General features: G+C 38.8%; 2 protein-coding genes across 13 annotated transcripts in view; one reads left to right on the forward strand and one right to left on the reverse strand.

Moving 5' to 3' along the window:
* Nucleotides 1–24,368, reverse strand: part of IFT88 (intraflagellar transport 88) — a 57,145-nt gene extending 32,777 nt beyond the window's left edge. The window contains exons 1-17 of one of the 9 annotated variants that reach the window (XM_040583625.1): nt 24,270–24,368; nt 20,177–20,360; nt 17,797–17,890; nt 16,713–16,775; nt 15,909–15,965; nt 15,640–15,654; nt 14,166–14,219; nt 12,570–12,633; nt 12,424–12,493; nt 11,049–11,139; nt 7,611–7,715; nt 6,346–6,448; nt 5,580–5,694; nt 5,252–5,483; nt 3,635–3,705; nt 3,075–3,161; nt 329–428 (exon numbers count right to left, since the gene is read on the reverse strand). In XM_040583625.1, coding sequence (XP_040439559.1) covers nt 329–428; nt 3,075–3,161; nt 3,635–3,705; nt 5,252–5,483; nt 5,580–5,694; nt 6,346–6,448; nt 7,611–7,715; nt 11,049–11,139; nt 12,424–12,493; nt 12,570–12,633; nt 14,166–14,219; nt 15,640–15,654; nt 15,909–15,965; nt 16,713–16,775; nt 17,797–17,890; nt 20,177–20,196 — 1,341 coding nt within the window. In that variant the 5' untranslated portion in view covers nt 20,197–20,360; nt 24,270–24,368. The other 8 variants (XM_040583627.1, XM_040583628.1, XM_040583623.1 and 5 more) reach the window with 8 other exon arrangements.
* Nucleotides 24,369–27,382: 3,014 nt separating this feature from the next.
* Nucleotides 27,383–27,911, forward strand: part of CRYL1 (crystallin lambda 1) — a 60,866-nt gene continuing 60,337 nt past the window's right edge. The window contains exon 1 of one of the 4 annotated variants that reach the window (XM_040583509.1): nt 27,383–27,548. In XM_040583509.1, coding sequence (XP_040439443.1) covers nt 27,517–27,548 — 32 coding nt within the window. In that variant the 5' untranslated portion in view covers nt 27,383–27,516. The other 3 variants (XM_040583508.1, XM_040583505.1, XM_040583506.1) reach the window with 3 other exon arrangements.

Consider the following 27,911-nt stretch of genomic DNA (forward strand, 5'->3'; position numbering starts at 1 on the left):
CACGTTGATTAGCAACATGCTTTCCAGGCTCTATTGACTGTACTGACTACAGTTCCACTAATTTAATGACAGCTTGGACACCCAGTGAAGATGATTAATTTAGTGTCTTACATTTTCACATGAACTGCATTCACTGTAACTTCTGTGGCAGAAATTTCATTTAGATAAAATTCATCTCTTGCAGCATTTTTACAAATTTGACTAAGCAGCACCAATGTAATTATTACGTTTGCATAAATCTTTCGCTTGCTGAAAAATACGCTGTGACTAAGACAGACTTCTCTGCCAATACAGTATTAAAAAGTAGTAATGTGAAATGTTACTATACCTGGTTAAAATCCTGCTGCCTCAAGTAGGTAGTGGCTTTATTTATTTCCAAGTCATTGGCTAACTCTACATAGTGGGAAGCTTTTACTACTTCAACACACCTGCAACAGAAAGCAAGCCATAATGATAAACAAAATGCATCTGTGCAAATGCCACTTTAAATTACATATTTTTGCAGCCAATTTGCTTTCCGAAACAAGTTGTTCTTAGCTATTCCTTCTTCACAGAGGCAAAGAGCACTTTGATTAAAAAAAAAAAATTGAAAAAATATTTTATTCTGGTAACCTACCTTAATAGTATGCCTGCTCTGTTTTTTTTTGTTTTGGTTTGGTTTTTTTTTTAGTCTGCTGCATACATATCATTATTTCCCATCACTGGGTGATACTTGAAGTCAAATACTGACTAAGATGATTTTTCAAACCGTTTTCTTTGGATATGTTCTATCCGGTGATTTTTCAAACCATATCTCCTGTTGCATATACTACCAAACCCATAAAATAGCTTAATGAACAAAGCCAGAGACTGCAGATTGTGTCCCTGAGCTACATAATAATAAAGTTGTCATAATAAACCTCTTTCTGGTCATCACCCAGTTACTTTTGGCTTAGGGTCTTCTGCAAAATGGGGGCAGAACAGAATGCAGCAGACAGTCAAGATGTTCACTCACAGACACCATCTTCCAGGGTTTGATGTGCTGTACTTTAAAATTTCCTAATCATTTGAAACAAAACCCTTCTTTATTGTATGCATATACTGTTCTCTCAAACTATTTGGAATTAAGCACACTTAACTGAGCAACTTTGTGGGATGCTTCTTTAATCCCTTCCACTTTTTTTTTTTTTGAGTGGTGGAAAGCCTTTATCTTTTCTTCTAATAGTTGGCTAATTTGCCAACAATTGTTTGTTAAATTAAACAGTCTGCTGCTACAATTGGGTTGGCACATGGACAGTGTCTATACAAAGCAGACAAATGCCTTTTGATGTTGGAGGAAAAAATATATTGAAAAAAATAGCAATTTCTGCAAAGACTCTGTAATAAAAGTCAAAAACCATTTATCAGCTGTTACTGTTGAAGTCTTAACCATAAAATGCAGTGAGCTCTAACTATCCAACTGTTCCTTCTGGAATATGACAAAGCAGTCCCAAGATTATGTCACATTTTAAGTAAGACGTTATGAAATCCTAAGACTGTTTGTCCCCATTTTATTTCTGTAAATAAAATTAATCTGATGAAAAGCACATTTAATACTCAGAGGACTCATAACGAAGTGTAATATTTGGAAAACCAAGCTCAGACTGCTGGTTAAACTTCTTCACTGGGCTTGAATACCTCAAACTAGAAGAATAAATTGTCCTGATATATACAAAACAATCTCATGTATCTCACCAGAAGTTGTTTAATTAGCCAGAACAGATATGAGAGTTTTACTTCATGACAAGTATTTTGTGGATAGCACTAAGGAATCTGAGTATCTGACAACCTTTTCCAGTTTTCTTGAACAAAAACAAGATACAGAGCAAACAAATTTGACTTACTCATGCTAACAAGTTGCAAAGCAGCAAGCTAAATTTCACAAGACATGCTGTTTAAGTTCTGGTAAGTCAGAATGACCAAAGTAGGAAGATTATAAGATTATAATGATTATGAAACCATCAAACACCACCTTGTGGACTCCAGCAGACTAAACACATCTGTGTGAGAGATTATTTCATGTTAGTATAAACAGTTTTATTAGTAAATCATTATTATAGGACCTGCAAAATTTGAAAATAATCCTAACTAGCCAAAAAAACAGGTAAAGGAAAGTTATCTTTTCCCATCAAACTTCCTTCACTTCCCAAACACTGAACATATCTGTTTGTAATGTTGTGACTGCAGATATACAACATTCATTTGTATACATGTTATTTTCCAATAATGTTATTAAAAATACTAAAAGTATCAAAGTAAGTCCTTACAACGGAAAACTAAAATCTAGTTAAAAATACATCTTGAATAGTTATACTAATAATTTTTTTATACTGTTCTTATGAGAAGTGTGTCTATTTCATTTTGCTTTAAAGAGCATTCTGCTCTAGAAAGCACCACAAAAAGCAAAAGCTAAGCTGTAAATGGAAAAATAGAAGTGGATACGAAAGTCAAAACAGTAAACTGTATCAGCAGCCTATCATTGTATACACTTGTATAAGTCTAAGAAATAGTAGATTAAGTTTACATTTATAAACACTAAGTTTATAAATGAAATAGAAATAAACCTTCCTAGTAATATTTAGATTCCAGCGTTTTATAGAATGTCTCTATGGAGTAATAAAACTTCTTAGGCACCCCAAGTCTTTATTATGCTATCTTCAAAATTACAGTAAAGAGCAGCGATCATTGCCTTCTGTATAGCATTTGTCTATTGAGTCTTCTAAAAGTTCTTCAATTTTCAAACTGAATTTTCATATTCAATTGAACTTTAAGCCCTTTTTGTGCTAATACAGAGCAGTTCAAAATATGTAATTGACACTTGAGTTTCAATGATAAATGAATTATTTTTTTTTTTAAACACAGAATACACTCCAATGCTTTGTTTTATTCTTCTCCACAGCATTATGGAGGCAAACTGAAAACAGTCTGGATGCTATGTATGAGATGTGCAGCAAACTGTTTCCCAGGCTGTTTATGTTTGTGAATCTGGTTTTGTAACCAGCATCAGAGATTACCATATAGTTTATAGACAAAAAGAACCCCTGCTTGACTCTTACCAGTCATAGCCCACTGCAAAAGATGTCTCAATTGCTGGTGCGATCAGTTTAGCAGCTGTCATGATGTATTCCTCTGCCATGGACTTCCTACGGAAAAAAACCCAACACAAATGTGTCGCCATTTCAAAAACGCGTAGAAAAAATAACCAAATCTTGTTCTTGCTTCTTCGTGCAAGGATAGCCCTGTCCTTCCTCAGGACAATCTTAGAAGTCAATCTACCCAGTCCCCTGCTACCGCTACTGCCCTGTATCCTGATAAAGCTCTCAGGTTTTTTCTGTTTTCCTTTCACTGTACACTGTGGTTGTATTTTTTTAAAAAAAAAAAAACACATGCTGCAAGTTTTAAGCAGTGTAACCTATAGCATTTGGGGTAGGTATTCTTCTTTAGTGCAGTACACTAAACTGAGTGATCCAACCAGTTCTTCCAAGCATGTTCTTCCCCAAGAATTATGGGGACACTTTTATAACAAGAGCTGTGGACACATGAGAAGACTGGTAATACTTTCAGGAGCTAAAAATCTATGGCACCACAGTCAAGAAAGAACAGACTCCACCATTACCTCTCACGTTCTATTTGTCTTAAGCTGTCATTTTTAATGGCTTCCATCAGTAGATTTGTATGTGGATCATCCTGGAAGGGGACAAAACAACTGCAAATTATACCAGAATACATGCATTTTAATTGTTTTATAGACAATATTACTGTAATCATAAATAGATGCAAATTACATAGTCTATAACGTCATTTATTTACTTTTCACATTTCAAAAAGGTCGTTTCAGTTTAAAGTAATTTTCTAATCACAAAATCCGAAATTTGGTATTTACAACTACTTTAATCCTGTTGTTCTGCTCATGTATGTGGTCATAGCTCACATTAGGGTTGTTAATAGGTGTAATGTCATTTGTATCAGACTGGAAAAGCTACAAATCACAGTGAGAATACTCACATGCTTAAAGATAAGAGCATGCTTAAGCATTTGCTGAACTGTAGTGGTATTCAGCAGATGAGGACTTGTGCTACCTACTCATTACAGTAACTCACAATCATCTTGTGGTTTCTATCACACATATCTGCATCAGTTCTTTTAGAACTAACAGAGATGTTGGACCCCTTCCTCATTTCTTTAAGACAGGTCATAGATTTAGACAAAATAAAGACCAGAAGAAAACTTTATGATCTTTTCTGACTGCTTCATCACAAAATACAGAGCTTGCAATGTCTGTCAGAACTATAGCTTGCCTATCCTTAGAAAGAACTTCTATAGTCTAAAGCTTTTCTTCCAGTCAATCTTACATAGTCTTCAATTAATTCAAGTGTTTAATGACCCTTAGTTACACAATTTCTAACATGAGAAATCATATACAATTATATATAAAATACATATAAGAATTTATATACATATTTATCAATATAAATAATTTACTTCATATATTAAATTTTATTTGCTTATGCTAGAACAATAGGAAGCAACAGCTACTCTTCAGTTTCAAACAGTTTGAAGATTGTATCTCTGATCTTTAGAATTTAAAATGGAAGCTTTGTATCACTGAAAAAAAGATCACTAGGAGAATATAAAGGCCTTGCCTTGACCTTTCTATAGAGGATCTTTCTAAGGGGACCTTTAACCTATTGACTACTTTTTCCTGTCTTGAACATCATGAGCTGCTGGCTTCATGGTACAAAGGCAGGTCAGTTTCCCACAAAGTCTAACACTAAAATAAGCATCTGTAAACTTTACTAAAATTTTCTTCTATAAAAGAAAACGACAGTGTTACAAGTTTTATTAGCACTCATTTGAGATAACGTGCATTAAGTCACTCATTGCTCTGTTCCCTTTTTTAGCTTATAAACATTTTATTAAAATTTTATATAAACAAAGGAGGTAAAGCAGTAAGTCTGCTATGTAAGTCAACATAGATAAATTTCAACAAAATAGTTATGAAGATAATAATGTAGTATGGATTTTCTGTACATCGTTATCTTTTCAGGAAGAAAGGTTTTGAATGTTCTCAACATTACTTTACACTTCTGAGCAGTGCTGGTAAAAAAAAAATTATTTTAGATACACAAACACACATCAATTTACATATTCAGAACAGTCCAAGCATTCAGTGCCTCTTCCCCTTTCTCCTGATTTACCATATGAAGATACAGTTTATTTTGTTCAAACTTACATTTGGTGAAATGTATTTATCATCATAATCCACTTCCAAGGGAACCGCAATCAGTTTTTGGAAAGCTTTTTTCATTTGCTCACCGTTTCCAACAGCAAAATAACACAGGATCAAGTTGAAGCCTGCCTTCAGGTTTGGGGACATACTCATTATATGTTCAAATGAAGAAATGGCATCAAAATATTGGCCAGTTTTAATAAATGCAACTCCAATATTTTGCATTATTTTAATCCTAAGTAAAGAAACGAGTATTAGGTGGTATTTTTAACTGTCAAACCATATATCCAAATGTTGTATTTCAGAACAATGCCTATTAGTAGAAACTCACCTCATCTCTTTGTGGACACTAGGAATTTGGTCTAGAGCCATACGGTAGAATTTTATAGCTTTGGAATAGTTCCGTTGTTTTAAATATATATTTCCCATATTCACTTTCAGTCTACCTATCAAAAGAAGTCAATGACTTACAGACTTTTAAAACACAAAGCATTTTAAATTGTTTCAGAGTGACAGAGTAGAACAGCTACTTAAAAAATTTGCCTTCATTATAGGGTGCCAGTGTCCTTTTAAAGAAGCACTGCACAGAACAGCTTTCTATGAATTTTCACCCAGAAGGAGATCAAGTAGTAATAAACCCTAGGAAAGAAGTATCATGTAAGATGTATTCCGATTTTGATTGTGAATCGAGGGATGAGGTAGAGATTATCTATAGTGCTCTCCAGGAAGACAGCTGCAATAAGCATCTCTGAGAAAAGTGCACTGCAGGAGTGCAAAACGCTAAAAGTGGTTTTCAAAAGAGGAAAGCTGAGTCAAAAGAGAACAAAAAAATAGTATTAAAGCAGACGACACAGTGTGTGTGGCATGAGAGAATTATATATTTGGCTTTTTTATTAGCTTAGCCTATGGAAAGAAAAGACTTAATGAGCTGGAGAGCCAAACCACAGTAAGTTATACCAACTCAGCGTTCGTTTCTGTCAAATGCTCTGTCTGTCAAACACAAGGGGTGAGATCTCTGCAAGTCAGCACCACACAGGTGAAGTCCTCATTTTGAATGCCTGACAACCAGTTTTATTCTACTTTGGGATGTTACCTACCTCCATTGCTGAACATCTTATTCTTCACTATAACTTGGTAAGTATTCAGTGCTTCAGCATACATTTCATTAGCAGCATACTGACTGGCCAGATTGAAAAGAACCTACAGAAAAATGCAATTACAAGTACAAGATAAAATGCTGCTCTCTCAACAGCAATAAACTTGAATTCGTAAGAGATAATTTCAAATTAATTTTACCTTGGAACTTTTGCTCTTACCAGTTTTAAGCTTCCCATCTTTAATGCTCCTTTGTTCTTGTACATTGACATAAAGAAAACAACTTTCAAATCTACTTACTCTATGCAATTCTTTTATTTTTGTACTTACATAGCATGACTTTTAATGGTAGTTAAGTGGACCTTAGACCTCAGTAAACACAATGTTATAATGCGAGGCTATTATGAAACATCCGTACAAGGTAATTATCAGAAACTGTGTGTAATTTATGACTCCCAACATGCAGAAAACAGTCTTACTACCTGTGGTCACTCAGTTTACGAAAAGAGAATTTTTCCAAGCTGCAGTTTCAAAACCCAAGTTCTGCTGGTGTCAGGTAAAACACCTCTGCATTTCTTCCCCCACTTTACTCTCATCTTGACCATAAAATAAATTACTAGGTCTGCCTAATTCAATGTATGCATTGTAAATAATTTCCTCTACAGCACTACCTGGAGTATAACTTTAAATTCCCCCTAAGTATTTTTATGTATAGACATTTTTAAAAAAAATTACTTTGAAAACCAGAATGTAAATCTAGATACCTGCTTTAAGATTCAGGATTTAGAAATATTAATATGTCCTATTTAATGTAATACATTCTCTGTCACTTTATGGTTCAAGTTAAAAGCAATACCTGATCTCTCCTGTTTACTTCTCTTGGCATGTTACATGTTCTGACTATTTATTTTTGAACTAGAGGGTTTACTTATGTTTTGCATGTGAGTAGATAGCTGGAATAAACGTTCATGGGCATCCTTCTTCACTTAATGCTGATATGTGGTTTCTCTGGTACTTGAAATTGCAAAGGAAAACTCAATGATATAAAGCGATCTTTGCAAGTGTTAAGTTTTTGAATTCAAGTAATGCACTTTATCTTCATAAACTTCCCCTGCCCCCAGGTGTAGCCCGTATCTGGTCTGGTACACTGCTAGGAGAACTACAACACACGTATACACACACACACTGAGTCAGTAAACACCGAAATGTCTCTTTAGGAGGATTTTTACCAACACCTTTTACTCATTGAAGATTTCTAAGCACTTACTGAGTAAGTGAGGTCTAAGTTGATGTTTTCTGGAGTAGCCATTTGTTCACGTTGTCTCACCAATACTCTTTCCTTTCTTCCAGCCTCTTTTGCTTTTTCCAGAGCCTCAAATAAAATACTAGAATTTAGCAGTGCCTCGAATCTTATTAACAGACGATAACACAAACGCATTTAAAACAAGCATGAAAAGAATATACTCATGTCCATTTTCTTTAGATACACAGACTGCACCCAATGCCTGAAAAGTAGCAATATAACCACAGAAAGCTGTTAATTAGCAATAAGCAGACATAGTTGCCTACTTAGCTGTATAATTTTAAGGTAGTATAGTCACACTCATATATACACCAAAACCACTAGATTATGGTGACCCTAGGATATTATTCTACTTGTACTAATCATAGAAAGTGCACATGAATGCTAAAAAAAACCCTCAAAAAAAACAAAAGGAGAGTGTTTAGGCTTGGCATGTTTCCTTAGTTGCACAATCCCAGTGCAGGAAAGTGTTGGAAAGAAGAAAGTGAAGACACAAAAGTATGCTGTACATAAACCCTGACTAATTCTGGATGCTGAGAAAGTGAAGGCAGGAAGTAAACATGCACGTCACACAAAGGTACACTGTATATATATCTTGCATAATTCTGGATGCTGGTAAATTGCTTCACTTTTTTATCTGTCCACAAATGGTATTTCACAAATACATTCACAATTTTAGTAACTCCAAAATTATTGTTTTATCCAATTATAATCTTCTGCAGATCAGTGTCAAGACCCTTTGTACAAGCAATGCTACAGGTCTACGAGTCCCATTAGCAGTTCTGTATGCCTCTGCAAGGGCGCAATGATTTTAAAAAGTAATAGCTAGCAGTTAAGATAGCCATTTCTCAGCTAGTGGTGAATGATGTACTTCAAGATATAGCTTGATTCTTAGTCCTTATGATAGAAAGCAAATCCAACTTGGCTGTTTTATAGATGTTGGCAACTTTGATGACTCCTGCAGGAGAACGGATATTCTGCTGGACTGTCAGAAACTAATACAAACATCCTAGAGGACCCTCAGAATGGTTGGGTATAGTCTACATAAGAAACAACCCTTTGACACTGAGAAGCAAAGAACATTCTTGACCATATATGCAAGAGGCTCAAGAAAAATGAACAAAACAGGTTAGCTCATCTCCTAGTGAAGACAAAATTCAGATATGATACGAGAAATAAATTAGGATAGGCCTGTAAGGATACTTATCCTAAATGAACATAACTAGATAGACTGCTTTCATACTCTCTGAACAGAAGCCATCAGCAGCAGGAAAAAAAGTTTTATTACAAAAGTACAACATAAGAAAATCTTTGACAGTTTGAAGGGTGGACCCATCCAGTCTAAACACCAGATTTAAGTTCCACTTTGGGACCCAGAGTTTCACTATTAGAAATCTGGTTTTACTCCCGAAGGAAGTAAACTCCCTACACTGTGGGCTGCAAGGTGAAGATATCCTAAGTGAAATCCCTCTCTTCAAAGGAGCTACAGGCTATTAGCTCACAACAGATAATCCAAAAATTTTTGGAAAGGACTATGAGATAGACCAGGATTCCAGACAGTTGTTCTAGTAGGCACAAGCATAAAGGCAGTCCTCACACAGTACAATGTCATCCTGATACTGGAACTGTCTAGGCTGATCTATCATAATCAAGATGATCAATGTTCAGTCTTGTATTAATTTGATCAGGATCACTGGAATCGCTGCAAAACTGAAGAAAGGTATATACCAGATCTTTTGATCAGAGAAACAAGTATGCATGCAGAGCACTGGAACAGGCTGGTTTTTGGTGTTTTTCTTCCTCAAAAGCAACAGATACAATGCTTCTTCGTAGTAGGCAAAAAGATACGGGATGTTACCCATCCTGAAAGACAGTCCTCAAGACAGCTTCCAGTCATAGCCTAATAGGGTGAACATCTTATTCTGTATTTGAAAAATACTCACACTACACCAGACAATCGTTGACAAGAAAAGTACATTCTTGCTGTACTAGTTCCAAAGGTAAATTGCTACCTTAAAGAAAGGAGAAAACCTCAAATCAGGTATGCTTCTTAATGAACACTGGATATTTCTCTACAAAGGGCAGATTCTGCCACCATAACATACCTCACCATAACATATCTCACCTACAGTAGGCCTGAAACATGCAAATAAAGGATTACTAATTAAGAAATCTGCCAAATACACACAATTATATTCACAAATACAGACATTGTGTACAATGGACAAATGATGTAATTTTCCTGATTCATAGCGAAGCTCTGACTATTACAGACCATATCTAATCTTCACAATGAATTTTGGAGCTCACGCTCCAGAACATGAGAATTTGATCAAACCAAAGGCCATCTAGCCTAGGATCCGTATCAGACATTAGGAAAGATGCTTTACCCATTCTTGTACTCCAATACCTCCTCAGAATACACTCCTAGACTAAAAATTTCACAGCTCAAATGACTGGGCAAGAACCATCACCTCTCATAGCTTAGTTAATTTTTTCCCCTTATGGATCAGACGCCATCAACTTGAGAGGGAAATGGATTAGCAGAGAGGAAGTCTACATCCCTAAGAAGCCAATGTATATCTTTAATTCTAGCAGTTGAGCCTGCTCTGCCTCCAGTAGTTTAGGAGCTGGAGCTCGCCAGTCCAAAGCACACGGAATAAAAACAAACCTTGCCCTAAGAAGGAAGCATTACGAGGTTATTTTGACACACTGCAACCCAAGACTAACATGCTTTACTGACACTGCCTTACGAAGGATACTAGTGTTCGCACTTTAGGGTTAGCTTAGCTTGGAAAGTCCCTTTGTCTGAAGGACTGAAAGAAGATGAAATAGTTCATCTTGATGCTGACCCCTTACAGTGGAACAAAAGCAATATAGTGTCTAACATCAAACAGCCCCTGACATGGAAGGGTACTGTGGAGGTGGCTTAAATTATATTGACTGTGAGTCCTGGATGAAAATTACATTATGTCAATGTCAATGAAACAATGTCACTCAGCCAAGATCCTTAAACACCTGAGGATCAAACGCTGTAGAGATACAAAATATAAGCCTGATATTGAAGAAGGGTCACCGACTCCCATAGAGTCCATAGGTTAGACTGGGCAGATCTGTGCCAGTATGAATAACTGATGAAACCCATTTGAAGAGGTCAATGGAGATACGGGGAAGGGAGGTTTTGTAACACTGAAATCTTTAACAAATACATACACAAGAAATACACAAGCTCCTACTTTTTGTTTGCAATACAAGGTACCACTGGATTAAGAGAGTAATAAAAAAAGATAGAATTAAAATGATTTTAATAATCTGAAATGTTTGTATCCAAGTCAGTTTGAAATATCTATCTATACAAATCATTCTTCACCAAAAAAGTGAAGTGAAATCCAGAAAAATTACCAATTTCAAGTCTCCACAGCTGTTAGCAATGCAGCTTTCTTCAACCAGTTCGTTCACTTTTTTTTCCAACTGCCTAATCTTCTCTTCTGAACTAAAATAAAAATAACAATAAAAGGATTAACACTAATAATGCAACTTGCAAATGCTAAGCTAAGCTTTTACACAGAATTCCTCAGTAAAACAACAGAGATGTATCACATGTCACCACTAACTGGTTTTCCCATCAAAGAAAACAGTGTGAAACTATGCCCAGAGAACATCCTCCGAAGAGAGCACATTCACACTTTTAATCTGAGAACAGAGACCTACAAAAACATAAATCCTTCTCCAAGAACAAGACAGACAAGTCAAATTTCACGGACCCAATTTGTTCAGGAGAAGTAACGACAAACGAACAGATGGGCTGGTAAACCTTTCAAATCAAACACCTAGTGAAATGAATTATTGTATTAAAAGCAATTAATGGAGCTTTTATTTGCATACATATACTTTAAAGTACAGCTTACAAATGCAGATTTTAATAAAATATCATTCATCTAGATTTTTTTTCCTCAGTTAAATAACCAAACATTTCAGTAGGATTCCCTTTTCTTATATGTAGAGGAATGAAGCTGGGTTAATTATCATTGATAATCTACAGCTGTGGGCTGGCTTCAGGGGCAGCGGGTTGGCCGATGTAGATAAGGTGCAGCTGTGGCTGGTTCTGTTAAGGGGTTGGGCAGCCAAGGAAGAAGCAGAGAGAGAGAACGTACACCTGGGGTGAGGAGAGGCTAGGAGAAGGCAGCAGAGGGACTGGCATGAAGAGTATGTTGGTATGAGATGGTAGAAGATCTTGTTGCAGCCAGTTTGGAGAGTGCTGCGACACCTATATAGCTATATTTGAGGAATACAGCTTTTGTATTGAAAAGCTCAATGACTTTTTCTGAGTGAACTCACATTCACACCAACCTGTAAATTTTACCTCAAATGCTAAGGTCAGAATGAACAGAGAGAAACAGCAAGCAAATACCCCCTAAGTTCTTCCCAGGCAGCTGCAAGAATCATGGCATTCCTTGCCTGTCACACACTCTTCCGTAATCCTCCACAATTCTATATAAGTATCACAGCATTTGTGTGGCAACAACTACGTCCAGGCTGCTGAGCTACAGTCAGAACCAGAAATCACTGAAATCAGAAGTTCCTGAAAGTCAGTGCAACTACTCTGGCAGGTCAGCTAACCACATGCATAAATGTTTGTGGTATTAGTCCACAAAGTGAAGAGTTTGGCCCTTTGAGATTTTAAAAACATCTAGGCAGTTACAAACTCTACCCATGTTCTTCTTTTTTATTTTTCATGTTATTTTTTTAAAATAATTTAATGCAAAACCAAACCAACCTGTCAAAATTTTTCGTTTCCAGAGGTGGAGCAGGACCTCTTGCTTGGCCAAGTGGATCAAATGAAGAACCTGCAAAATTAACAGAGTACTGAAAATTGTAAAATAACACCTCTCTCCAGCAGCTGGCAATTTCTACAAACTGTACCTCTTATAGCTGCCTTAGTGTAACCTGCGGCATGCACTGCTGTCATTGGTCGAGCAATGCCATCCTTAAATAAAAAGAAAGACATACTAAAATCATTTTCCTATAAAAACTGATTGTGGACCGCACAGATATCAGTTACATATTACAAAACCTTTAAATACAAAAATCAGTTGTTACCACTTCATTAAACTGAGTATTTTTTTTAAAATTTGTATTTCTCAACTATTCTAGATCGTAACTGTCTGTCTACAAAATAGAGGAGCAAACACTGTTGGGAAACTAACTGACACAAAGAAACACCTACTACTTTGTGTAAATTTTATACATATTCAGAATACTTAACTTCAACATCAAATTATTTTTAGGAAATTCTTAAGAATTGTTGGTCTTGAGATCTGTAACGTACTCTAGCTTACTGTCACACTGTTTTAGAACTCAGTTGCTTTTTTTAGTTTTTATTGACAATAAAAAGAATCCTATGAGATTATGGATCAGAATGTTTTACTTAATCCAAACCAAGAGAGGCACAAACTACAATTTTTTTATTTATTTGTAACTTCTTACCAGACAATGCCTCCCAACACAAGAATGTCTGACCCCACCTCATGCCAGTTTATTAAACTTTCTTGTCAGGACACTGAGTGCACTAACCAACCTTAACAGCCCTGACCAGACTCACCTGGGGCTTCCAGGCACACACCATACCCACACATCCAGGAGCTTTATCTAAGCTCAGCTATGATCCCTCAGTCTCTGCCTGAGCTTTGTTGGAAGACTACTGATTTCTACATCATCCAAAGCTATGCCAGGCCACAGAGTCCCTGGATCCAGATTTCAAACTGAGGGCTGACCTCCTGGATTGATCTGAGCCTTACCTTGTCACTATGGGCCTGGCCAGCAATCACTGGTTCTAACCCTGGCCCATGCACTGACTTTTTGGCTTGACCTTGGACCTGCCTCATCACCATGATATTGCCTTACGTTCTGAACTTCTGGTTGGACATGGCCAGTATTTCTGGGTGGATCCTATTTGCCTTGCTCAGGTATTGTGGGACTGGGTCCTGGCTGGTGAGGCCCCTGCACTGCTGGCTATGCAATTTCCCCCTAGGCTCCTGGGTCTCCTGTTAGGGACTAGCCCTAGTCTTGATGCTCCCTGATAATTCCCGTTTCCCACCTGGGCTGAGACAAAAGAATATAGTGACTATAGATATATTTAATGTTAAGTCAATATGCTTAATGGTTGTGGAAGGAAAGTAATTGGTAAATTGCTGCAGATTCTTATTAAGAGTACATAAGAAAAAACATGAAAACCAGAATCTACTTCTCTTCCCTATTTTAATGAAAAACTATTGATTGCATGTCAGTAAGTGTTAAAGAGCACTACGCTGGTATTGCTTCCAACCTTGTGCTCAAATAAAATACTCATCACAACCCTCATGCCTTCTGACAGTAGTATTTTCAAAAAAGGACAAATTAAAACACTGTAATATTTGTATAATTTCAATAAACTTCTAAATACTTGTATCAAACACAAACACTTATCAGAAATTTTCATTGTTCCAAATCAATACAACACACAAATATTCAAAGTTTTACCTGTATAGCTCCTGTCATTGGTCTTCCCATAGATGAAGTTAAAGTTGTCTTTGACTACAAAAATAAGTAAATGTTTGAAAGTAGCATTCACAGAGTATTAAAAGCCTGTAAAAGGCTACGTGCAGTCTTCCCAACACCGAGTTTTAAAAGTCTATCTAACTCTCACGTAAGTTCATAGCAAAGTTCCCTTTTATGTTATTCATATGCAATATACTACCAGGGCCTGGCAGACTTAAAGATGTTGAACACTTCAGTTAGCACAAATTCACAATATGGTTTTTTTATGTGTTTGGATATTTGTCAGACCTTCCAAAAAAAATTACACAGAAATTTGAGGCAGCAGTACTTTCCATTATTAAATTATTGAAACTACTATATTTAAATTGAACAAATAATTTACACAAAATACTTCAGGAAGATTGAGTACAGCTGATAAGAGATTAATACTGCGATAGATTAAGTCATACTTCCATGCACATTTATTTTACAATAAATACAATTTAACTTGAAAGTGCCAATGGGTCTTTTCTATTAGCTGACATGTCATATACCGTCCTTCTGTAGTAGTTAAAAACGTAAAGAAATAAACGTTAAATATTTAGTGGTAAGTGCTAGAGGTTGCTACAGATATACCATACAGACAAAAATAAGGGGTTTCAGGCCATGAAAAAGCATTCTCCTAATTCCAAGTCAGAGGCCTATGTTTTACTATTTTACCTACTACCCATCCCATCATGATTTTCATTTTTTCTGCTAAGGCTGAATCTACATTAACAAGAACTGTAGTGTAGGAGAAGCAAATCTCCAAAGTGAAACAGGTAGTGCTGGTGGGGAGTGGACAATACTGTGGATGTTTCCAGCTCTACTATTGCAGATAAACATCTCAGCCTTTATTATCCTTAGGAAGTGCTTTTTTATGCACTCCTTCAACAAGACAGCTTTTCCTGTTACAGTGTAGTACTACACTAAACATCTGCAAATACAACCGCTAAAAAGCACTCAAAAGGAACATATGCAGAGCAGGTGATAGAAGGTTCAGAGTAAAAGGTTGTATTTGGATGACATAATAGAATGTAGGTGTTCTTTAGATGAAACTGTCACCCAGCTAACTTGCACGAGAGATCTAAAGCAACGTGACATCTCTTCTTTATTTGTCATAAAACTTTCAGGAACTTTATATCTAAGAGCACTGTCTTTTCAAATTTGACAGATACAGGCCAACAGGTTAAAAATGTATTGGGATGAGGGGATAGTGGATACATCACTAGTGCGTAACTTCAGTTTCCACAACAAACCAGGTTAATGTATTAGTGATTTAAGGGTTACAATAGGTTAAGTATACCAAAGAATATAACCAACTTTATTTTGAAAGGTGATTTCAAAGCCTGTATTTTTTAAGACTTTCACCTCAACTTCCAGAAAACCTTCTCAAGCCCAAATAACAATCCACACTGCAAGAAAGTCAGGTTAATACCTTGGAATCTACTACCTTATGCAGTACAGAAGTTGATTTGCAGTATGGTTTGGGAGAAAGAGAAAAAAAAAAAAAAAGGAAAAAAGTCAGCAACCATGCCTTGACCAGGTGCATTATTGTGAATTAATTAAAATTAACAAATACATGTAGTTCACTGGAAAGACATACTCAGATAAGAAGAGCTCACTTTGTGCAAGGGATTAAATGGCAAGTTTAGTTTTTGGTAAATACCTCCTTTTCATTAAGAATACAACAGAACAAAAACCTACCCCAAATCCAGTAGCTAAAGGTCTTGAAGCTGATGTACCAGGAATTTTGGCTGTCACCTGAGTGGAAAAACACCCAAACCCCAAAAAACTCCCACCAATTAACACCCATAGCGTTAACTGTTAGTCTTTCTATATAGTTTCTATAGTGAATTCACAGAAATAATGCTTCAATTGTGATAGAAAGGATTCTGATTGTAGTACCAGATTATTCAGGCAAAGCAGTAATATCATTTGGTCAGTTCCAGCTCTTCTTTAGACATATAGTATGTACTTCTGAAGTGCAGGTGCCAAATTTATACCTAGTTTTGAAAACTGATGAAGTCACAGCTAAATTAAGGTAAGAAAATTAATATAAATTACATGAATATGGAGGGGAAAATTGTCAGTATAGTAATACTCAGATTTCTAAATCCAACTGTCTAGTATGTATCTCAACCTTGTAATTGTATGTCAGAGCCAGTAATTCTATGTATAGAATATTAAACAAAGTCCTTTCAGAACATAGCATTTTGCTTTTTAACAAGGTTTTATCTTGTTTTACCAAACAAGAATACACATTTTCAACCAAAGTTCCTTGTTTGCTCTAGCTAACTCCAGAACTTAATGGAACTTGTGCTCTGCTAATTTTTTTACTTATTTTTCATACAAATAACTAAAGTCTGTATCTTAATGTTAATGGTAGACAAGAAAAAAAGAAAAAAAAAGATACAATGTTCCGCAGACAAGTTTGATTCAGTGCCAAAATTACAGCTCAGGTTCTAGAGAAGGTCTACACTACTGCAATGTATTTTAAAAGGTACTTACAGGGGGTCTTCTACCATGACTTGTTCTTGCTGCCTGTTGAAAAGCTACATCATTTTCTAAATCCTAGAAAAGATAAAATAAAAACATCAACCCTTTTAAAACCACAACACCCAAACTCACAATTTCAGAATCTTAGGACCGCTAAAAGCAGATGGGTAAAAAATTAACTCTTCCAAAAACAGTTGACCTGAAGATAGCTGAATGATAGGTTTTACTGACAATAAATAACAATTATATTATTTGGTCTATCTTTTTTGGTATTTTACATTAGGAAATGTAAAACCTCATTATTCTATGAAAAATAAAAACATACTTCTCAGTAGAGGTTGAGTGATAAGATGTAACCTGAAAATTTTATTTCTGTCCAAAAGCTTACTACTAGCACTATTTCTAAATTCTAACACTGATGCCTGTCATGCCAATACATTAAGAGTTCTCATATCCCTAAGGTCACACTGCAACTACCACGAACTTGGCATTGGGATTTCATACAAGATGCCAAGGCTTGCAACAGTGGTCCTGCTTTGAGCAGGGTGGTAGGTTTGGATCAAATAACCCCCTTTTGTTGTTCCAATGCTACTACACCAGCAGTTACCAGAAAGTGGTCTGCAGGCTTACCTTAAGTCTCTACCAATTGCAGAGACCTGCAGGACTCCACTCTACTGTTACCTCCTTCAGCCGCAGCACAGCAAGAGATCAGAGACCTACCAACCAGTAAGTACCCTCTTTTGTCAGAAAACCTCCTGCTGCACACTGTCTGGGAAACGCCACATTGAACATGCCTAAATGTGAATATGGCCTTCAAATAACTAGGATTTTATACTTCATAGATTCTAACCATTACAGCATATGAGATCTGCTACAAAATGCACACAAGTGTTTTGTTGGAATAGAAAACTATCAAAGAAATAACTACTCAAAAAGAGCCTGGTGAATCTTTGTATTAATTTCTTGCTAAATAAAGAAAATTTCACTTCAAAGCAGTAGTACATTTGTACATTACCATACCCAGATGTTCTTATCTTGTACTTAGAAGTTACAATCTTATGTATGGGAAAAGATGGGAAACAGCAAATATTTTTACCTCCGTGTCAAACGTGGGATTATAATCATTGTAGCCAGAATAGAGATCGTCTTCATCAATCTCAGGAGCCAGATGCACATTTTGCATCATTTTTCTGTGAAACATTTAACATGCCAAATGTTATCTCAGTGGTTTTATATATATCTTTAAAAATGTAAAATATAAATAGTAACAAGGTTTGCCCAAGTTCAGAAGAGCTCCAATTTAATTTTAGTTTTTAATCACTGTCTTTAGAATTAAAAATAAACTACAATTTGTCATAAAAACTAGGATTCACCTATAAGAAACGGTAAATGGCACCATCTCACAGAGTTGTTTTGTTAGGCATTTATAAAAATGGTTTTAAAGATATTTATCATTAAAACTAAATTATCTTATCTGCATTACTTTTAGGACAGTATCTTTACATTCTCAGATAATCCAGATTGAAGATAACCCTTTCACATTCTAAAGTTTGCCTTTTTTATTAGGCCAAACCATAGCAGTCTCATGAAAGACAGTTCTTCTAGTCTCAAATCTTCCTTCCTTCACCTGTGTCTGTGCATCAGCACAGCCACAACTATTTTTGACACGCAACGTCCTTCATATGATTCAAATGGTTATTGCAAACTAGAATTAAAGAAGCCAGGGTGCCAATGTCTTTCTTCACAAATACTTCAGTGTCTAGTAGGGCTGCACTCACTTAGCGTCCTCAGTGCGAGAAAGACCACAGAGGGGGTCCCTCTTTGCCTGGCTACCTATCTGCATAAAAACCTTAAGGTAACATTTGATGTCACCTGTATCGCAAAGCACACGCCCTTTCGCGAGTCAGCCCTAGCCAGGACCAAGCGCTGCGCACCCTGCCGAGGGCCGGGCCCGCTCCAGCGGGAGAACGTCCGCCGCTGCTTCCCGCTGGGCCGGGGCCTCCCCCGAGCCGCACGCCGCGCACCGCGGCCCGCAGCCGAACCGCGGGTTTGCCGGGTTTCCTCAGTCAGCGCCCGAAGCGGGGCCGCCGGCAGCGACGCGCCTCCAGGGCGGCGGCGAGGCCGCGCTCCAAGGCAAAGCGCGGCAGGTCGGCGAGAGGCTCAGCGAACCAAGGCGACGATGCCAAAACCCTGACGCGCTGGCACACGGCCCATTCGCCGGCGGCACACAGCCCGTTCGCCGGCGGCCCGCGGCCCGCTCTCTCCGCTCCGAGCACGGCACCGGCCGCCCCGGGCCCAGCCCGAGCCGCGTTGCTACGGGGGAAGCCGGCGGACGCGACCCCCTAATGCACCGCGCCTGGCCGCCGGGGGGGCGGGGGGCAGGGTGTGCGCGGCGCTGGCGCATGCGCAAAGCGCCTGCCGACGCCCGTGTCCCCCGCACTGTGAGGGGACGTCCCTGCGGCAAATGGCGGAGGAGGCGGCTAAAGCCTCTGTGCCGCTCCCAAAATTGATCCCATCGCTGTGCTTCTGCTGGCCGCCACGATCGGCTTGGGCATGCTTAGCCTTCGGTTAGGAAAAAGCCAGCCAACCCTCGTTTCTGCAAAAAATTCTGTCCTCTAAGATACCTAACTGCTGGGAGGAACCCCCCACAAATCCAAAATATTTCCATGACCATCTTTTAGGTGGGACACTACTGCTCTGAACTCTCCCAGACACATTTTTTCAGGTGGATTTGTGTTGATTGCTAAGCTAAAGCTAAAATGCGAGCTGAATTTGACTTTCTGCTTGTTGTAGGGCTTACTCTGAACTGATCCTGCAAACATTTAAACATACACTCGATTTCCTGAGTTACGTTATGCATGCTTCTAAGGTGGGAGCCTGTGTGCCAAGAAATAAAAGTTGCCATGTGATGGACATACAAACAAATTTTGTTTCCCACTGTGCTTTCTTCACCTTTGGGAAGAGGCACACAAAGCTACTGTGAAGGATAGCAGACAACTCAGACTACTCCGCAGGCTGCCTACCTTTAGTCCATGGGGTAAGGAAAACATAAATGGAAACAAGATCTATTATCTGCCAGACATTGCTGTGTACAAACAAAAGTCTGTGATATACTGATAATATTTGCCAATTTAAATGGGAAAATTATTAGGATAAATGAGTTAGTGTTTCTGAAACATTAAACAGCATTCAGCATGGGGGGAAAATAGATTCTCCATAATGGGAAATTTAGGATTACTGGGTCATAGAATAATTCAGGCTGGAAGGGACCTCAGGACATTTCCCATCCTTATACCTAGTTTAAATTTCTTTGTGTCTCTTCCCAAGAGTAAAGCCAACCTGCTCTCACTTTATGGTGAAAGTTGGTATTTTATTCTAGAGATTTGCTATTGTGACAGATAAACAAATCTACTATGGTAAAGTAAATGGCTTCTCGCATAGCTGTCAAACCTTGTGCCCAAGCATGTGTTCTATACCTGAGAGTATCTCTGAACATGTTTCTTCAGCTTCAGATCATTGTTGGCAGGTGCCATCTGGAGCATGGCAGGGCTCCACCAGCAGGCAATGCCATCAGGCAGCAGCCACTGTCTCCGGTCAGAGACCTCATCACAGTCACCACTCACTCTTGGGGTGCTCAGCAACACCATTTCTTCCAGTTTGCTGAGAAAAAAGGAAAGGCTCAATAAAAGAAGTCAGTAAAGCTTCCCATCTGCCATAGTGTCTGAAACTAAATAAAATATTAAAGGCCCTAATGTCTTAGAAAAAGATGATTCCTAGTAACTTTTTTTACTGCTTTCTCTTAGCTGGTATTTTGGAAACCTGGTCAAGTCTCAGGTGATTTTCCCACAGCAAATCATTACACTCGGGAAAACTTCCCATGCCTAAATGGGAAACAGAATAGAGCAGGGATCTCTGAACATGCCTACAGTATTTTTGAGAGAGAAAATATTTTACGAGACCAATTGTAACCCACTCCTGCATACAGTGCAGAATCAGTCAGAACACCCTTTTTATGGTCAGGGTTTGTGAGCATTATGCAATGTCAGCGCTTTCTGCTGCTCACCTTCTTTCAGCCTCAAAGTCCTTTCTGAAGAGATAAGGCACAGAGGATATGAGTGAAAGGTCTTTCTACTCTGGCTCCCAACAAGAGAAACAAAGATAACACAAAGAAGTATTAAGACATTATCACTTCTTGCATTAACCTGTTCACGTTCCATGCACGAACCACTTTCACACAGAAACTTTAGACTTGGGACCTTTGGACATGCCAATCTTTATACCTGATGTTTCTGGAATACAAGTATTTTACAGAATAACAGACTTAAGGTGGGAAAAACTTTCAGGTGAATTACTTGAGTTACAAATTATGAACTTCAGCATAAGAAATATATAGACATTTTTAGCCCCCTTTTTCTGCATATGACTCCTCATATATAATTGAGCCTATGGCTTTGAGATTTTTCTGATGCTCCCCAGACACATACATATGTATCCGAGCAGCAGTCATGTTCTGTGGCAGGATCCCTAGCTCTGCTACCCAGCTTGTCCATATCAGGGACCTGGGCATACTGGTGCCCAACATATTCTAACGTTTCAGCCCAATTATCTAAGGCAGGCGAAGGCATCATGATAAGGAGGCAATGCATCCATCCTGTAAATGTGATGATGCTGAGACACCACTGGAATCTGACCATGTTCATATTACCAAACTGTCTTACCCTCCAAAACTGGGAGTATACATGCAAACCAGCTATTGTATGGTCCCTGACCATACTGAGAACTGTTTGGGAGCATGATAACTAGCTAACACTGTAATGGGCTATTTTAACCCCAGAGACAGACAGCTTCAGTGTCTGGTCCATAGGAGCACGCTGGTCAGGAATCTGGGAATACTTCTTGGCCTGGCTCCTTAGGCCTGTCAGTCCAGCTGACAGCTACTTCTGACATTCTCACAACAACATGAGAGTCTCAACAGACTCTATATTTCTAAAAGCTGTGTCAAGCTACAATTATTTTTTTCTGGGGCTATGAAGTATAAATAGAGCTTAATGCATGAAGATTTAACACAAATCCCCCAAATCTCAGGATCCTTTGTGGCAACATGGGACCCTACTCATGGGTTGTGATTATAAGACATGTTCTAGCAAGATCATGCTACAGGAAGAAACCCTTACGATGTAAATGTCTTTACTGGTGTTGGCTAAATCCAGAGGGCAACCTGGAACATGAAGCTGGGAAAAAAAAAAAAAAAAGAAAATTTAGCATACAGCCCCAAAAATGTTGTATGCTGTGAAATCCTGATCATTTAAATTCGATTAAGTCAGCACAGTCACTAAATTAAGTTGTTCCAGTCTTTTCCCATCTGATTGCTGCCCTAAATCAGTCCTCTGACTGGCATCAAGTTAGATGCTTGTGCAGCTGAAGCAAACTGGTTTATGATCAGGTTTTTCTTCAGTTACCTTTCAAGACATGAAGTACCTGATCCACTGAATTCAGTGAAAATTTATGGCAGATTAAGGAGACCATGAAGCTATACTTAACAGTACTAATTTCTTTGCCTTTCAGTACATGGTAAATTTGTCTTTTTGCAGTGGTAACATTGCAAACAAGGATTCAGACAAACTGTTCCAGGACCTACTGACTTGGGTTCAGGGGTTACTGGCCACTGTCTGCCTGTTATAATCACTGTTAGTGTGTACCTTACCCTTGCTCTGGCCGTTTAACTGTTTGCCTGATCAACCCCTAGTTGGTGTTTTTAGAGAACAGTCTAAATTGAAAAAGTAATTCTCCCATTATAATATTTAAAAAGTAATTTTTAGCATTGAATTCTGGACTGACCAGAAAATCTGCACAGATTTTCTGCTGTCATGCAGAGACCCTTCAGCTAGCTCGACTGCCATGAACAGTGAATCTGCATTTAACTACTCCTCTGGGAATGAACAGATCTTATCAGCATACCTCTAAAAATTACTGAAGGGAAAGAAAATATGGAATGCATTTAAAATTAAAGCCTACCTAATACTTAACCTTTCTAAACTTTTTTTTTTAGTTGAAAATTTAAGAATTTAATGGCAATTGAACTTAATGGTAACTAAATTTATTTTGAAGACAATTAAAAAATTAAAGCCTCAAATCTTGCTCTTCCTACACTTGAAAATTCAAACTTCAGCTGTTCAGTATTTTGCTGACTGGTCTATGTTACAGCCTTGATACTCCAGGCTCACTTATCTCATCAACAGATGAAATGTTGTAAAAAGAACGTAACTGCATGTTACTTTCCTCTACTATTAAGTGTATGAGCAGTATGGGTGTTAGAATCTTTGTATATTAGCTGTATATATTTCTGTGCTGTTAAAACCACATCTCTATAGCACTTTTTAACATAAAGTTCTTCCAGTTAATGTTTCCCAACATAGAAACAGCAAGTTAAAGAAGCCTTTTGTCTCTTGTAGGAGATTTAAAAGGCAGTTTTATATTTGCAATCTCAGAGTTGGTGCGCATAAGCATCTATAAATTACATTAAGATAATTCAAGTTAGAAAATAAAGTTTCTAGAGCTACTCTTGATGCGATGATAATAAGTACAAGGATCAGATTTTTTTCAGGGTTAGGTTCTTGATGAGGATGTAATTAGGTTAAAATATTTTATGGAGTTATATTGAAAGTTTTTAAAAGAGCTATTTTAAAACCGTTCTAAAGGTGGAAAATATTTGGTGTAGTTCCGCTCTGAACATCAATTTACTATATAGTCTGTATTTAGTAAAGAAGTAAATTAATTTACACAGAATTTGTAAACAAACAAAAAGAATAGAACATCACTATGAAAAATACATATATTACAAATAATATATCTTGTAGTTGGGAGTTAAAAGACATTTGCAACAGGAAAATTATCTTGTTAACAGGTATTTTTACTGTTAAAGAATATAATTCCATCTAATTCTGCTAAATCATATTTTTGTAAAATCTATTTTACTACTATTTAATTTCTGATTCCTGTAGACACCTTCTTTAAAAATTAGCACTTTAGCAGTATTGGTAGTATTTGCATCAGACCATTTGCAATGTGAAATCCCACCTAAATTAACTGCACAAACTACTAGCAATAATTAAAACAGTAGTTTTAGTTGTAGCATCATTTTAGTATAATCACTACTTATTGTTACAGTATGCAAACCATTAGTTAGAACTCTACAGAATAGGAATAAAGTTATTAAAGGTATAACTTTAAGGTATTATGTTTTCTGAACCATTAGGATCATAGTAGCAATGTACTACAGCCCATTACAAAAGAAATGTACATTGTTTGCTCTGGTAAGCAAGTAATGCATTAAACCAATCTAATACTTGACAAATGTGAACTATGCCTCTGTTTCCATCCCATGCCAAAAGCTCAGGCTAAGACACTTGTTATTTTAGAAGCATACAATTCCTTTATTTTCTGCAAGGTGGAATTAACATCACCTTCATATTGCACTTCCTAACAGCTCACAGTTAATGCTAGTTATTTCCCCTTGTTCATGACATGCCTCTTTTATACCATCCTGCTCCTCCCCTTCAGTAAACTCACCGCCTCTCCTCAGCCCCTCTCCACAGCCAGTAGCAGACTACAGCTCCTCACTGGGGCAGCGGAGGAGCATGCTCAATAGAAAGAGACTAAAAACATGGATCAACTTTCCAGCTCCCAACACAAGTTGAGTCTGCTCACACCGCTGCTGGACTTAGAAGAAAAATTATATATGTTGGTGAGTGAATATTTGCTCCACTTGGGCCTCTCCTGCTGCCAATACAAGCCCTGCTTTTCATTCCCTAATGCAGCTGAGGATCTTTTACCACATTGTTACAGGTTTTTGATGTCTCTGGGCTTAGGGTACCTTCTGCTCATCCCCCGTGAACTGCAGAAGAGGAAGGGCAATCACTGTCCCTTGTTTGTGGAGGCTGTAAGTCCTGGGCCTAAAAACTCTTATGCTATTACACAAAAATGAAACTATGCTTTTTTTTTTTTTTTTAAATCATGTTTTCTTCGCTTGACTTACAATTTTGAGAATTTAATTCTTTATCTTTTTGTTGGGGTCTGCAGCGGGTCTGCAGACAAGCTAGTTGACTTCAAAGACTTAGCCGTGTACCTTTAAGACAGCCACAAATTCTCAGGTATGTAAACAGGGTGTGAAGAATCAGAGCTTAGAACCACAGCATACAGGCACCTACAGCAACAGCAAATAGCAAGCAAGAAGAAGGACACAAAAACCTATCAAGGTCTAACACCTGCACTGTCTAAGATATACAAATAGTTTGTATAAACAATAAAGGCCATTTTGTCTGAACCTAGCCACGCAGACATAGTGTTTCTTTTCAGTCCGCCTCAACTTTCATCACCGCATCTTTTCCTTTTTTCTTGCAAATTACACTCTCCATTTGTGATCTGTTCAGTTTGGACTCATAAGTGTGTCTGGTCAACACAAACATTGTGGAATATTGCCACTGTCACACGCTAATCAAATAACTGATCCAAAGCTATGCGGCTTTGTGACTAATATGTGGATTATAATAATATAGTTCAGATATCATTGCCACTGGCCTCTTGCTTTGCTCACCAGCAGAACTTAAAGGTGCTCTAATTATAACAACTATCATTAGCTCTCAAACCTCTGTAGTATGCCTCCTGCAGAGTTTAACTGAGCTTTTAATTCTGCTGAATCCGTTTGTCTATCTGTAATGGCTTTTGTCTCTAATAGTCTTATTACTTAAGACAACTTAAGGCACAAATACACATCTCAGGAGGTAAAAGATATTAAAATAACTGATAAGTACTTCCAAATGGGAGAGATTGTGAAGTTATTCCAAAAACTGTTTCCAAAGCTCAAGAGACATTAATTTTATGTTCTAGGATTTTAATTTTTTTTTTTTTAAGTAAAATCTTGAGTACACAAAGTAAGTATACATCAATTGCTTCAGTTCTACTTTGGCTAGACAAAGGTCTTTGTGTTTGTAATGCGTGCTAAGTTGTGCCATTTTGAATTAGCCTTCAAAGGAGCAAAATTGGTACTTGCTAAAATCATAAAACAATGCTTTCTATACCAGCCTACAGAAGCTACGAGCAGCAGAACTGGCACTGTGTCCTGTATCCTTCTCTCCCACTTTTTAAAGTCTTCCCGTTGGCCCAGTTATGACCACTTTGCTCCACCTACATTTCCCAGCTACTGGCAGGTCTAAGGTTACCTTTGTGGTGTTAAGGTCAGGAAGTCAGGGAGGTACTAGTTTGGCTTTCCACCTGCTATCCATTGAGTAGTTTTCATGAAGCCTTACGGAATTTATAGTTTGAAATTTCTGTTTCCTTGATAAATGTGGTTGGAATTAGCAAAGTGCTGGTAAGGGGGATGGATGTCAAAGTGATTATATGGTCTTTCATTGTATTTATTTCTTGGAAACTAGAAGAAATGATAGCCAAACAAAGGTTGAAATGATAACAAAAGCTCACTGAACTTCATCAGTAACTATGAAACATTGATTCTGGGAGCAAATGTATTAATCTTCAACTTTTTTTTTTTTTTCAGAAAGCCAGAGAGACAGAAAAACTTGCAAGTATTTCTCACCTATGTAAAGAGTACAGTAATATAATCTTTGATAATAACTAACTTTGTTAACTTTTGTTTCCTTTCAGGAATATCCAGCATGATTATAGAGCAATATGCAAATGAAAAGCAACTACGCAGAATTAGAAAAAATTGGCAGCATGCCAACAGGAACAGTAGATGTTGTAGAGCAGCTTAAAGAATTGTGTTGACATTGTAATACATTTTTGCACAGTTTTGAAAAAATTTTCTACAAAAATAAATGACAGTAAAAATATTTTTAACTCAGAATTCAAGAAGAAAGTATTTTTAAGAATAATAAGGCCTTGCTTAATGTGAAAAAAGTATGAAACTAAGTTTCAAATTTGAACTTTACTTTGGAATTCATTTGTGCCCTTGTCAAAAAATAAAGAGGGCAGTGGGTTTGATGTATTCTAGTTGTTTTTGGCCAAAGTGTGCCTGAGCCTTTGCATCTCCAAAGGCAGCTGTGAATCCCAAGGCCTAGATTCTACAGGTGTGTTTCAGGTTCATCCGAGCTCAGCTGGGGTACCTGGAGCCCTTTGGTATTACATGGCTGCAGGGGCCTGCCCAGTTTAACGGCTGGGTAAAGCCGTGGCGTCACCCAAACCTTTGCCATGTCCCACCCTGAAGTGGGTACAACAGGTAGGCCTCCTTCCCGGCAAAGGCCGCTGTCGGCCCCTCATCCGGCAGGTGACCCCCTCCCCTGGCACCGCTCGGCCCAGCCTCTGGGCGGCCATGCCGGGCCTGCTTGCCCGCGGGGAGGGCGCCCAGGCGGCGTTGCCAGCGCTGCGAGTTCGTGGGGAGGGCCGTGCTGATACCGCGAGCGATATCAGGGCCGGCCTCCCCCGTCCTGTGGAAAGCGAAGGGGCGCGCCGGGACTCGCCTCAGGTGAGAGCTGCCAGTAGGTGAGCGGGGGCGCAGAGACCTGCCTGCCGCCGTGCGGGGCGGGGACCGGCAGCCTGCTGGCAGCGGGGCCGCTCTCGCCCGGCCGTGCGCCGCCTCGGGGCGGGCTCTTCCCGCCTCAGGGAAGTTACAGCCGCCGGGCGGCTCAAGTAGCGGTCACTGAGGGGCGCGGAGCCAATCGGAGCGCTCGTAGCAGGAGCCAATGGGGGCGGCCGTAACATGGCGGGAGCCGTAGGGTGAGGGGCGGGGGTGTATTAAGGCAGTGCTGGCTCTAGCAGCACCGTGCCGGTTCTTTGTCCCGCCTCTCTCGCTCCCGCAGGCATGGAATCCTCGCAGGTTGCCATCATCGGCAGGTAAAGTCTCTCCTCTGCCGCGGGTAGGTGCGGCGCCCAGGGAAGGAGGTGCCAGGCCAGCTCTGGGAACGGGTGCCCGGGGACGTGTGAAGGGGCTCGGGCGCGGCCCGGCCTGCGGGAGCCGCGTTCGCCGCCTCAGCGCGGCGGGGGAGGCGCTCCCTCAGCCGGCCTTGCCCTTACGGGCGTCGCATATGGCAGCGAGGGGCTCCCCGGGGGTCTGGCCTGTGTAGCCCGTGCAAGGGAGAGCAGGGCTGGGGTAGGGGCAGGGGAGCAGCGCTAAGGAGGGCTGGCAACTGCGGGGGGCTGAGGAGCCGGGGGGATGCACCTGTTTGGGTCGTTAGAAGGAGTGTCCTTGCTTAAGCC

Source organism: Falco naumanni, chromosome 2 (genome assembly GCF_017639655.2).
Source record: "Falco naumanni isolate bFalNau1 chromosome 2, bFalNau1.pat, whole genome shotgun sequence".
NCBI classification, from domain to species: Eukaryota; Metazoa; Chordata; class Aves; order Falconiformes; family Falconidae; genus Falco; species Falco naumanni.